We start from the raw sequence: 13639 nt of genomic DNA, 5'->3' as shown, positions 1-13639 counted from the left end.
AAATGCTATATTTATATTATTTATATTCATTCATATAATTATTTATATTGTTATTTATAAAGTTGAAAATTATATATGTTTTAAATTATATAGAAAATAGTACATACATTCTATATTTATATTATTATTTATATTCATTCATATATTTATTAAAATAAAAAGATATGAACTAGGAACTATCAAAAACTCTCGTCAATATATATATGTTATTCAACCAAGTTGATTTGCCCTAGTGTTAAAGGGATTTCAGGTGGTGGAGTTTATGCTCTGGCTCTATTTCTTTCTGTTTTCATGGCTGCAAGAAAATGGATCGGAACAACATCAACCATAAAATAGAAAATCGCAATTGGTTACCAAAAATAAATATATTACTAATTATTTAAAGATGAGGTGTTCATCAGCCATAGATCGGGATAAAAAAGACAAGATTAATTGAGATTTTCATATCTAATTTTGGATCAGTAATTCAGTACAACTTTTAGATGCATATCAAATCCGATCAACTTTAAGTACATTTTTTTCTAATTATTAACTATCAAATTTATAACCTTCACTTCAATTTAATCAATGATAAAATAAAACAAAATGATTAAAAGAAGAAGACTAAGAAAATAAAAATTTCCAGTTACGATGAATTGTTATTTAATTATATTTTAAGTGTTTTTCGAATTATGATTCTTTATTACTATAAAAATATGGTAATAATTATTAACAAAAGAATAACTTATATAAAAAATATATTTTTCATGTGACGTTATAAAATATGTACATATTTACATGTTTTTACTTTTGATCGGTTTTGTTCGGTTTAATCGGTTTTAAACCAAACCATATCCAAATCCTACGGTTTTTATAAAATCATATTCATTCGATTTATATGGTATATACTAAAACCATACCATATTGTCTATTTCGGTTTAGTTCGATTCGGTATGTTTCAGTTTTACCATATTGAACAGGTCTAGATTAGAGTGAGACGTGTCGAAGTTTACACACGAATGATCACTTTTTAATTAAAACAAAATCACTTTTTTGGCAAGCTTTTACAGTTTCTTCTTCTCTGTCTTTTATTGTCATTTTTTTACATTTTTTATTATTTTCAAATACTATTTTGTAATGATGACATGGTCCCCGTGCTACTGAATAGTTGCATTTGCAATAAAACTTATAAAAAAAAAAGAATAAGTGCCTCTTTTCCCCCACTCAGTTTTGTCTTTTTTTTTGCTAATAGTTTCAAGAATTGGTGAATACTTTCTTTTCAAAATGTTTCTGTTTTAACTTATACTTTCTTTTTAATGAGTGTAGGTCATATCTTGTGACATGGTTAAACTGTTTATAACTTTAATACTCTCTCCGTTCGTAAATATATGATATTTTAAGTAAAACAAACTTATTAAGAAAATTAATTTTTTATCTAAAAATATTATTATTAAAATTATAAATTAATACTATTTAACCAATTACGAAATATAAATATTAAATTTGATTGGTTACACAAGTTTTGATAAAATTAAAGCTACATAGAAATATGAAAACATCTTGCATACTGGAACATAAAATTTTTTCTAAACATCTTATATTTTGGAAGGAAAAGAGATATTTCGGACATAAAGAGTATTAAGCAGGGAAAAAAAATGTGGAGCAGCAAAAATTGGTAATTACAAACGTCAAAAATATATAGTAAATGAATATAAGTGAGAAACGTAAATCGCTGTGTCGCCGAAGTATCAGGAGAGGAAGGATTTCTGAATTGGGTCAGAGATGGCAGAATTTGAGAGACAGAGAGAGAAAGAGACAGAATTGGTCAGGGTCGGCCTGTAACAATGAAGGATACGACCAACCAACAGTTGTTAATAATAATGATAAGAACAAATAATGTAAGAGATAGAGAAATAGAATCTAATAATACATGAGGGCTATTTGGTTGGGAAATAAGAGAACTGTGATGCTCTAAGCTTTTAAGTGTTTGAGCTTGAGATTTTAGTAGTATCTTCAGGGTATAATAGGGCTCTAATCAGTGATATAATTAAGAGTCAATTGGCTCATTATACAAAAAAAATATGAATATTAGCAATCTACCTATAACATTAAATTTTAGTGTCTAGCAATCAAAGCACCATTATGTGGGATTTTGGGTATTTACCTAATTAAGAAAAAAGTTGTATGTATAGGATACAATTTCTCTAAATCCTAATTAATTAGACCAACTATAATTTTTTAATAGTTTTCATGAATAATTTTGGGTTTTCAAATGAGAATTATGTTTTCTTCCGTACGTTTTTTTTAACAATATTAGAGAAGACCATTAGCTGACAAAGTGTTCAGTACAACGAATACGACACTAAAGCCAATCTCGCAAGAGAATCAGCTACACAATTCTATTTCTACTTTTTACGGATAAACAAAAAAGCCATGAAAGAAAAAGATAAAGATAGAAACTCAATATCTATGAGAATTCCAAAAAGCTCCACCGAATATGATTTCAAGTTTATAGTTCTAGTGAGCTCTTGAGAGTCAAATGGGAACCAGACGTTTAGGATAGAGAGACAGTTAGCTTCCGCGGCGGCTTCTCATGTCGCCATCACTTCAGCCAAGAAAGGTGATTTAACATGACGTATCCTCTTTGAATCACGGATTTTCCCACTCCCCTCATCGGAGGATGAGACACCATCCTAGACCTGCATTTAGCGAGTCGCGGAGCCACAAAGCATCTGAGTTACTAATTACTGTTCCGAGAGGAAGAGAAAATGGGCTCTCCTGATGCTGATGATGAGCACTACAAGAAAAACGCGTTTTTATAGCGGACGAATAACGCTATCTAACGATACGATAGCGGTTTGTTAAGCGCTGTATCATCGCCCGTCATAATAGGTCTAACACTTTAGATAGCGGTTTTCGCACTGTTATCGTTTTATGATATACTATAGCGGTTTTATGCATGCTATTAAATATTTTTTTAATAGCGTATTTTATGCGTTATTGTTTCTCTTGTTAAAAATTAAAAAAAAAATTGAAAATAATAAAATTATTTATAGAAATTGCAATTTATAAATTTAAATTGATTTATAAATTAAAATTGTATTACAAAAATCTAAATCTAAATAAAATAAAAAATCCTAAACCCTAATTAAAAAAAACCTAGATCTAATCTTCTCAGCCACCATTGTTATCTTCTCCGTTCCAGATTCAACTTCTCATGACACTTGCGGTCGCAACACTAATTAGAAGAGGACAAGATACTTTGGGGTTATCCTCCTGCAAATAGAAGTAACGAGCATTCATAGAGTTCAAAAACCAATGCAATGGAGACTACATAGAATCAAAAGAACCTTGTTTTCATAGGATAGCTTCGGACCGTCTCCACCTTCACATTTTTTTCCTCTTCCTCTTCTTCTCACGACATCCTCCTCTTTCTTATTCCTCGTCGTCTTACGTCGCTTGTCAGATCTCGGGAGGTCTTCGTAGGGAACCTCCTCTTTACCACCGAAGTACCATACTTTCAATCCGATCTCCTCGGCTCCAGCCCACAGTTGTCTACCAGTGTTCGTCATCGTCCTCGGTTGGATCGTTCAGACGATTGGCTTGTTGATGTCATCTACGGAAGGGTGCGATTCATCGCCACAGGAAGAGGAGGACTGAGAGCATCGGTTGAAAAACAGGGAGGGAGTAACCATGGCGGAGGAGAAGTCGATCAAAATCAATGGGAGTGGTGAAGAAGGAGAAAACATCGTAGAAAAAAAAAAGGATATGGAAAGACTTTATTTTCTTTTTGTCAGATCTGGAGTGAGTTGATATGTTTCGTTAATGAGAGGATAGATAAATGAAAAAGAGAGAGAACAAATTGTGGCCTTTAGAATATATTTCATCAATGGCCATAGATCTTTGAGGTGAAAAAATTAACCAATAAGAATGAAGGTTGAAGATTGATAAAGGATAATTTTAACCCTTAGATTAGAATTAATCAATGGCCATAGAAAAAAGCAACTACAATTCTTATAAATTCTTTAATTTGCCTAATTTTAAAGATAATATATTATAAAAATTTAAGAGTTATGTTTATGATTTTGAATTTATTATTTTGTTTTATGCTTTAGAGTTTAGATGTTTCTGATTTTGAATTTGGTGATTTTTTAAATGTTTGAAATTTAAGGGTTATGTTTATGATTTAGGGGTTTGGAGTTTTGAGAATATAAGGGTTAGATTTTTTATAAGTGTTATCTTTTAGTTTTTCTTTTATTTTATTAAAACTTGAAAATATGAGATTTGAGATTTTGAGGTAAGCTTTAGTGTTTATGTTATTAGGTTTAGATATAGGATAAAGGGTTTAAGGTTTGAAAATATGTTAAAGATTTAGGGTTTGAAATTTAAAGTGAAACTAGATTTTTGAAAATATAAAATTTTAAATTTAAACTTAACATTTAAAATCAGAATAGGAAATATTTGAGATTTAGGATTTGTTTTTATAGTTTAGTGTTTAAAAATATGTTTAGAATTTAAAATTTTGTTTAGGGTTTAGGGATTCAAACAGGTAAACATAACGTTTTGAGTTATGTGCTATTAAAAATATGCTATCATAGCGTTTCTCACCTGAAGTGCTATGTAAAGTATGTAACAAATTTTTTTAAAAAATCGGTCCAGCTAAAGATAGCGTTTGCATTTCGGAAACGCTATCTAAAATTAAATGATATATCAACCATAGCATAAACGAAAAAAACGCTATCCTATTCCGCTATAAAAACCTCTTTTTCTTGTAGTGGAGGTTCTAGTCCTGGGTTCTTCAAGCTGAGCCGCATGCCATACTTATCCATATTTTTTTATATCTTTCAAATCCACACCGATCAATCGTATCAATTCGTTAAGTGGAAATACGGTTGGCTTCAGAAGGTATTCTCGGGATGACCCAAGGTCCATTTAGTATCATTATCTTTTCTTGACCATTCAAACAAAATGAGCCCATACAGATAATCCTTTATATATTAAATCACAAGTCACGTGACTACTGACACATGGCATCTATTTAACAAAAAGGAAATATCAATTAAAAAAATCTTCTCACGGTTACAAGTTTTAGCAACTGAAAAAAAAAACTAAAGCTCTAAATTTCTCATACCACTAACAACACGTTCAGATTTTTTTTTTTAAAACATATCAACTATAAATTCCATCGAGTCACGAGTTCTCTAACTTTCAAGCAATTAATTTATGGATTTATTCTCCTTCTCTTTTTTTGTCCACTGTTTCTTTGTTTTAAATGTAGCAAAAAATTAATTTATACAAATTTATGTTTGACCTTTATTCAGATTTATTTTCTTTCCTTCTCAAATTAATGCGTTCAAATTCTTCTCAATTCTCTTTGCATTATTGAACTTGAAGATGGTTACATTTCTACTGTAAATCTTCAAAAGAGTTTTGCCGCAACTTCGTAAGAGAAAGTATATCTGATTCTGCTATATATGAATTGAGTTTTTACGTTTGTTATGGTTTGACAAGTTTATGAATATGGTTTTATAGCATAACATATTCTTATAATCTGTGTTTGAGTCTATTATATACAAATTAATTAATATATATTTTGTATCTTTGAAGTTTCAGGTTGTGATGACTGCACGTGAAGGGGATGGAGAAGAATACCAAAACTCAAGTTAAAAAAAATCCCAAGATATATTCTCTTTTATTTTCAATAGGACATTTTTTCTTTTTACTGGGCATCAGATTGCAAAACTTTTGAATAAATACTTTCAGTAAAAGTTTATTGTTTTTTATTATTTATTTTAGTTTTACTATATTAACAATAAATATATTTATATTTTAACGAAGACTTATTTACAAAAAAATTATAAACAAAACTAAATGAATCATATATAATTTTTAACTATTTTCCACGTGTTGGTATTTATTTCTTATTTTTCTATAAATATTGCTTCCAAACATGTATCTCTAAAAAATCATAATAATCTAATTAATGTTCTGACCTGTTTTGTTTCAATGCGACACCTTTAATTTTAGCTTTTAGTTTATCCAACTCCCTAGAAATGTAACAAATAAATATTTAGTTTTGATAGAAAATTTTAAAAAATTAATATTTACCAAAAAAACTATTTTAATGCAAGCAAAATTAGCCCGTGCAAATGCACAGGATGATAATACTAGTTATATATATGAATGAAAACGGGTTGACACGGAAAATGGACAGATATAATTTTGTTCGTCAATCTTAGGTGGCGCAGTTGCGAATATTGGCCAACATAAAAAAGTAAAGAACCTTAGAATGAAAATAGTTATGGAAAAAAAAAAAGATTTATATGCAAAGTGACAAAGTATTAGGGACCGAGTAAAGGCCTTTGGATCCTCAACTAGATATTCTTATGATTTTAAACGGCCGTGGTTTTTGAAACAAACGAAACAGGGACGACTTTGGACTATATTAGGCAAAAAGAACTCTCCGTTGCTGGTAATCGAACCCAGGTCTCTCGGGTGGGCCGAGTATCTCACCAGCTAGACTACAATCAGATTTATGTAAATATAAAAAACTGCATTATAAAATATTTCTCAACTAAATCTCCTTAGGCTCATGCTGTAAACTACGAACTGATTGTATGAGAAGTGTAATCTTTTATTGACTGGGTTATCTTGATTTGCCATTTCTCTACCAGCGGAAGAGACTCCATGCTTAGCTATGGACAGTCTCATCGTAAACGTGTCTATAGATGATCCAATCGATCAATCAAGAATCATCTTCGAGGTTTTCACAATTAGAACTTATAAACCAAAATTCACACGGTTAAGATTAATGATACAAAGGTGAAGCAAGAAACCAAAATCCTTTCCTGGCAAAACTGGCGGATTTGGATTCGTTTATAATGATTATAGACAAACCTCATGAGCTTGTCTTTGCTCTTTTCCATACAATAACAACACCGTAGAAATCAGACGAGGCCAACAAGTTCTCTCCATGGTTCCACGCGACGCACATTACTGGAAACCTGTGACCCTGTAGCATCCCCAATTCTCACAAGTCGTGACTCCAGTTCCAAACTTCCAATCCATACACAAAAAGTTTCAGATGTTAACAAAAGAATTGTCTCACCTGTAGCTTGTTTACACATGTGTGTTTCGGTTTGGTTAGATCGTAGAAGTAGACATTCGAGTCTTCGCTCCCGGCAACTATAGTTTCAAACAACAGGAAACACAGATGAATTGCAGTTTTCAGGAGACCCATGCATCCTCCATATGTTAAACTATATGTTAGTAAAAGTTTGGAACACAGACCTATGTACTCTCCTTTTTCTAGGGATAAAAGCGGGCAAAACGATGCTTGGATTCTGTGTATTCTCGGGGCCAATTTGAGGGAGCAGCGCAATGTCAGGTAGCCTTTTATCTGAAGCGCAACACTGAAACACCAACGTACAGCCGAACAATCAAATTATTACAAGGGTCTATAAGGAAAAAAGTGAGCAAATCAGGAAAGAAAGAAAAAAAGTTGTGTTGCCTAACCTGAAGAAACATAAGTTTCCATCCTGAGTGCATGTGAGAAGTACAGGACCTGACGCCAGGAGGGAGAAGCTTCGATACTTCACAGTTGTGACCGGGGATTTGTGATTAGTACGATGGCGATGAGACCGGGATAATGAACCTGTATGAGAGTCCATGCTCACTGAATATACAGTTCCCTGCAATTTGTATTCAATCCCTTGTGAAAAAGGACACTCAAATGATAAATATAATTTTATACATGTAGTGGCCAAAGTCATCATGTCAACCACCCCCCCTATAGCAAACTCAACAATGCACAAGTTGATTTCAGATTTGACCCAACATAGGTAATGGGCATAAAACATTGGCATATCTACCATAACAGACCATCTACCTAGTTTATACATTGTTGGTCAATATAGAGAAAAGTTACCTGTCCATCACCACAGAAAATGATTTGACCAGTGTGGTCATGGTCCATAGCTGTCACCTCACCATCGAACGACAGTGTTTTAATAGTTCTCCCAGTGCTGAAATTGAACACCTAGTTTGTCAAGCAGAGAAGTGTTAGTTCCCAAACAAGTCAGCAACTGGAGAACACAAAAGCAATACACTAATATACTTGACTACAAAGTAGGGCGGAGTTACCGAGACTTCCTTGTTTGCATTTCCAGCAGAGAGGAAATTGTTATTAACCTGTTAAAAATCATTAAAAAAAAGTGGAATATCTTCAATAGAGAAGCAAGAGAAACCATAAAGTTCCTAACTCAATATCTTATAAATGAGAAGATCTTCACTAAGAGATGAGGAAGTAGGGCAAACTTACAGGGTGAAAACGTATACAAAACTGTGCAGAGACTCCATATATAACTCTAATACAAACACCTCTTGACAACTCCCATACTCGTATTGTCTTATCAAGTGATGAAGACGCAATGTACTGATTGTTTGACGAGAAGTCAAAATCTGAAAGTATTTTAGAGAAACAATTAAGTTTAAGATTCTCGAATTATAATTTGACATAGGATCCAATAAAATTAATGTCATAGTAGCAGGCAGGTTTACAGATAATTTCTGATATAGGATCCAATAAAATTATGGTCCATAGCTGATCTATCTATTACAGATAATTTCTTTACAATTTCCAACTCAAATCTTCTTACCACAAAACAAGCCATGAATTCAAAGAAGCAGGCAGGTTTACCCAAGATACAGGAAAAGAAAAGACAAAAGGAAACAATACGAGTGAATCGAACCTGTGACATCTTTTGAGTGGCCTGTCAACTGCTTGAGGACAGAAGGCTCTTCCGAGAGACTACAAACAGTTAAGGTCCCATCTGATGCTCCATATGCAAGTAGGTCAGAACTCATATGGCCAAACTTCAGAACAGTAACTACATAAGAGACACACAAGAGTGAAGGAAAAATCACAAACTAAGTCGATTAAATCCAAAACAAGATGTAAGAAAATACCAGAAGATTTGCATTGGTCGAAGATGCAATGCATTCCCACGAAAGAATAAGCATGTTCAAAACCACCACCACGGCGAAAGGAATGATCACCATCACTGAAACTCGAGCTAAAACTCAATCTCCGGCTCGAAACCTGATTAGCACTCCGTAAATCCTATGAATAAAAAGCATAAGTTAAATGAACTTTCTTCTTTAGTTCCAAGAAACTGAATATTGCAAGTCTACTTACTCTACTAGAACTGAAGCTCTCTGCTTCAAATTGATGGGAGAGTGGACCTGGTGAACGTAACCATCGACCACTGATGCATTGACCAGTAAAAATTCACCAATTTTACAGTGTGAAAACAACCAAAACAAAAAAAAAACAACAACTTGTTGTCAAGTAGTAGAATCGAACCTGTTCCCTGGACTACTTAAGAGGCTTGGCGTTCTCAGATTCTCCCATTTTCTAGGTCTGCTTATGAAATTACGATACGCAACATATCCTTTACCATTGCATCTCCAATCCTTCAACGAAACAACAATCAGATAGCAAGCTCAACGGTTTGAAGTGAGAGATTAAAGAGAGCTCACATAACGACGAGAGATGGCGCCGGATTCGGACTTCCGGTGGAGAAGAATTCGGCGGATTCCGATGTACTGTGGATCTGATTCGGCTGTTGCCGGCTGCATCATACAGCTCAGAAACTCGAGATCCTTTGATCGCTTCGGCTTCTCTTCATCTTTGTCGTTGATGGTAGCACCGATCTCTACAAGGATCGTCTCCTTCTCCATTCGGAAAATAGATGAAGATTTACCATCAGAAACAAAACCAACTGATTGATAGCTTCGTATCATTAATTAATTGTTATTTACATATACAACCCTATACTTTCTTGTAGCTCGTTCGTTTTAATCTCTCATGGCTTTATCTGATTTAATCTGTTTTTTTTTGCCAAATTTTCTTAAAAGTCGATTATCTTTGTTCTTGTACAGTTGACCTTGACCCCCATTTTGTTTCAACTACAGCATTATTACAAAATACAAAGCCCATCAATTTACACTTGGCTCACTCAAAATAAGATCAGACTTTGGTACAAACTAAACATAACTTGGAGTTTCTTTTTGGATACAAATCTCATACATTGCATGAATAGGTTTCACTAGGGCTGGGCAAAAAATCCGAATCCGAAGAACCGAACCGAACCCGATCCGAAAAAGTAGTACCGAATCCGAACCGAAATTGATTAAATATCCGAACGGGTTCAAAATTTTGGTATCCAGAGAACCGAAACCGAACCCGACCCGAACCGAAGTATTTCGGGTACCCGAATGTATCCGAAATAGATTTATATATCTAAATATATTAATTATTTTTAGATTCAATGTATATTAAAAACATTCAAAATATATAAGATACTTTTAAGTTGTCTAAAATACTTGAAAATATATAAAAATATTCAAAAGTAAATTTATAAAATAGTATAAAATATACTCAAAACACCAAAAATAGTTGAAATGTCTACTGATTGTCTATCAAAATATTCAAACAAACCAATTTATATGTTAAGTTTAGGTACTCTGACATATGTTATTCAATTTTATATGTTATATAGTATTTTATTTACAGATTTTGAGAAATTGAAACTATATATTGAATTTTAAAATTTTAAAAATCATTTAAATGGGTTATCCGAATCCGAACCGAACCCGCAAAGATCCGAACCGAACCCGAACCGAAATTTAGAAATACCCGAATGGAGCTAAAATCTTTAACCCCGAAAACCCGAAACCCGAATAAACCCGAACCGAACCCGAATGGGTACCCGAACGCCCATCCCTAGGTTTCACATACGCAGATAAGATTTGACTTGTTTGCGGTTAAGACACAACATGCTAACATTCATTAACTATTATGTGTTATATTAACAGCATCAATATCCTTATGATAACTGAAAAATGTGTCTAATTTAAAATCCAACAAAATTCAATGAGAAGTCATTCAACCAAACTTTGAAATATGGACTTAGTACACATGCAAAAGATTAAAGGGTTTGAATGAAAATGCAGAATAAATGAAGATTCTTTATTATACAGATTGTATTTGCATTTGTTTTCCACTCAAGCTTTAAATTACAGAACAAAAAAATATTATTTGCATGCAGATTATTATTATACATGAATTTGTTGATCTGCCAAATGTAAGAAAAAGTCTTTCATAACAATCAGTATGTTTCTGGTGGAGCGCTTTTCAAGATCATTGATAGGAAAGTCTTTACTCCGCAATGACAGTACAGGTGATCTATACCCAGTGCTCTCTCATCTCAATAAACACACGACACTACATGTTACCTCCGAGTCTCTTTCCATCTGGCATAGGCGCCTAGCTCATACAAATAATCACACTCTCAATTCTCTTATTTCTTCTGGTTTGCTTTCATGTAATAAAGACAAGTTCATACCTTGCTGCAATGCTTGTCAAATTGGGAAACACATAAAACTTCCTTTTCATAAGTCTTTAACTCAAAGTACTAAACCATTTGAAATCATTTATTCAGATGTATGGACCTCTCCAGTCCACAACTTCAGTGGTTGTCGTTACTATGTTCTTTTTCTTGATGGTTTCTCACACTATTTATGGGTTTACCTACTTCGCATGAAGAGTGATGTATTCTCAAAATTTTTACATTTCAGCGCCTATGTCAGAAACCAATTCAAAACGAGCATCAAACGTTTCAATGCGACAATGGTGGAGAATATGATAACTCATACTTTCATGATCATTTCTCTCACCATGGAATTTCTTTCAGGTTTTCTTGCCCACACACCTCTCAACAAAACAGCAAGTCTGAAAGAATGATAAGAACGCTTAACAATGCCATACGAACTCTCTTGTTTCAAGCTCATCTTTCTCCATCGTATTGGGCAGAAGCACTTCATGTCGCAACTCATGTGCTAAATATCTTACCTTCTTCATCCATTGGTAACCAAACTCCTCACTTCAAGCTTTTCAATCAAACTCCAAAATATGATCATCTTCGTATATTTGGTTCTCTGTGTTTCCCAAATATACATCACGCCAACACAAACAAGCTCTCACCTCGTTCTACTCCTTGCTTGTTTCTCGGTTATCCTCTTCATCATCGAGGATATCGATGCCTAGATTTGAAAACTAATCGTATCATAATATCTAGGCATGTGGAGTTTGATGAACTTACATTTCCAAAAGCAGAAAAAGCCTCACAAAATTTTCAAGTCTTTGATTCTCTTGAAAAAAATCCTTCACCAGTTTTCAAAAATATTCTTCAAGCTCCTCAAAGACAGTCTCTTCCAACTTCTCTCCAACTTCCTCTCACATCAATTGATACCACTAATCAAGTTCTCGCTCAGCCATCTACCCTTCCGGCACCGAGAATGACAACGAGAAGTCAAGTTGGAGTCCGAAAACCAAAGAAAATTTTCTCTCTATACACATCTTCTGAGTCAAGACTTCCCACTAGCCATCAAAAAGCCTTAGCTGATCCGAACTGGAATCCAGCTATGACGGATGAATACGATGCTCAAATTAAAAATAGAACTTGGAGTTTAGTACCTAGACCTTATGGAGCTAACATTATTAACTCTTTGTGGTTGTATAAGCTTAAGCATGATGCAGATGGAAATCCTAAGCGCCATAAGGCTCGCCTAGTAGCCAATGGGAAGTCGCAACAGCCAGGAGTGGACTACAACGAGACTTTTAGTCCTGTAGTCAAACCAGCGACTATCCGAATGGTCCTTAACACTGCAGTCTCTAAGGGATGGGAGATGAGACAATTAGATGTCAAAAATGAGTTTCTACACGGTGAGATATCAAGACAATCTACATGCATCAACCACCTGGTTTGTAGATAAGAACAACCCGACTCATGTATGCAAGCTACATAAGGCGCTTTATGGGCTCAAGCAGGCACCACAGGCTTGGAATGCTCGGTTTGCTTCTTACCTCTCACGCCTTGGTTTTGTTACAGCCAAAAGTGACACTTCTCTGTTTGTACTTCGACAAGGACATCATATAGCTTATCTCCTTCTTTATGTGGATGATATTGTGCTAACTGGCTCATCTCAAGAGCTTATTTCAGGACTCATTTCATAGCTAAAGTAAGAATTCCCGATTACAGATATGGGGAAACTTAATTATTTTTTTGGAGTCAAGGTCGAATACAACATACAAGGCGTCTTGTTAACTCAACAATAATATGCAAAAGAGATTATAGCAAGGGCTGGTGTGACAGATTGTAAGCAAGTATCCACTCCAGTCGATGTTAACTCAAAGCTCTCGGAAGAAACATGCGAGCCCTTGAAAAATCTTACAGAGTATCGTAGCCTTGCAGGTGCCCTGCAGTACCTGACATTCACACGCCCGAACATCACATATGCAGTGCAGAAGGTTTGTTTATTCATGCATGATCCCCGTGACCAGCATATGGTGCCATTCGGCGCATTATAAGATACATCAAGGGAACCAGCTCTCATGGTCTTCAAATCTTCAAGTCCAACCTCAACACGCTAACTGCCTACACCGACGCAGATTGGGCAGGTTGCCCTAACACTAGATGCTCAACTTTAGGCTATGCGATCTACCATGGTGAAAACCTGATATTGTGGTCGTCGAAGAGACATCAAATAGTTTCAAGATCGAGTACTGAAGCTGAGTACAAAGGAATAGCTAATGCAG

At 34.2% G+C, this 13639-nt stretch overlaps 1 protein-coding gene across 1 annotated transcript; it reads right to left on the bottom strand.

Moving 5' to 3' along the window:
- Positions 1 to 6720: 6720 nt before the first annotated feature.
- Positions 6721 to 9857, bottom strand: LOC106411531 (WD repeat-containing protein 13-like). Its single transcript, XM_048762824.1, has 12 exons — positions 9520 to 9857; positions 9344 to 9453; positions 9176 to 9245; positions 8947 to 9100; positions 8730 to 8867; positions 8300 to 8439; positions 8122 to 8169; positions 7907 to 8017; positions 7495 to 7670; positions 7270 to 7391; positions 7088 to 7164; positions 6721 to 6991 (listed from the first exon to the last, which is right to left on the bottom strand). The coding sequence occupies exons 1-12, from the start codon at positions 9781 to 9783 to the stop codon at positions 6878 to 6880; spliced, it is 1524 nt and encodes a 507-aa protein (XP_048618781.1). The 5' UTR covers positions 9784 to 9857; the 3' UTR covers positions 6721 to 6877.
- Between the last annotated feature and the right edge of the window lie 3782 nt (positions 9858 to 13639).

Source organism: Brassica napus, chromosome C7 (genome assembly GCF_020379485.1).
Source record: "Brassica napus cultivar Da-Ae chromosome C7, Da-Ae, whole genome shotgun sequence".
Taxonomy (NCBI): Eukaryota; Viridiplantae; Streptophyta; class Magnoliopsida; order Brassicales; family Brassicaceae; genus Brassica; species Brassica napus.
This window is presented reverse-complemented; position numbering and strand designations above follow the sequence as displayed.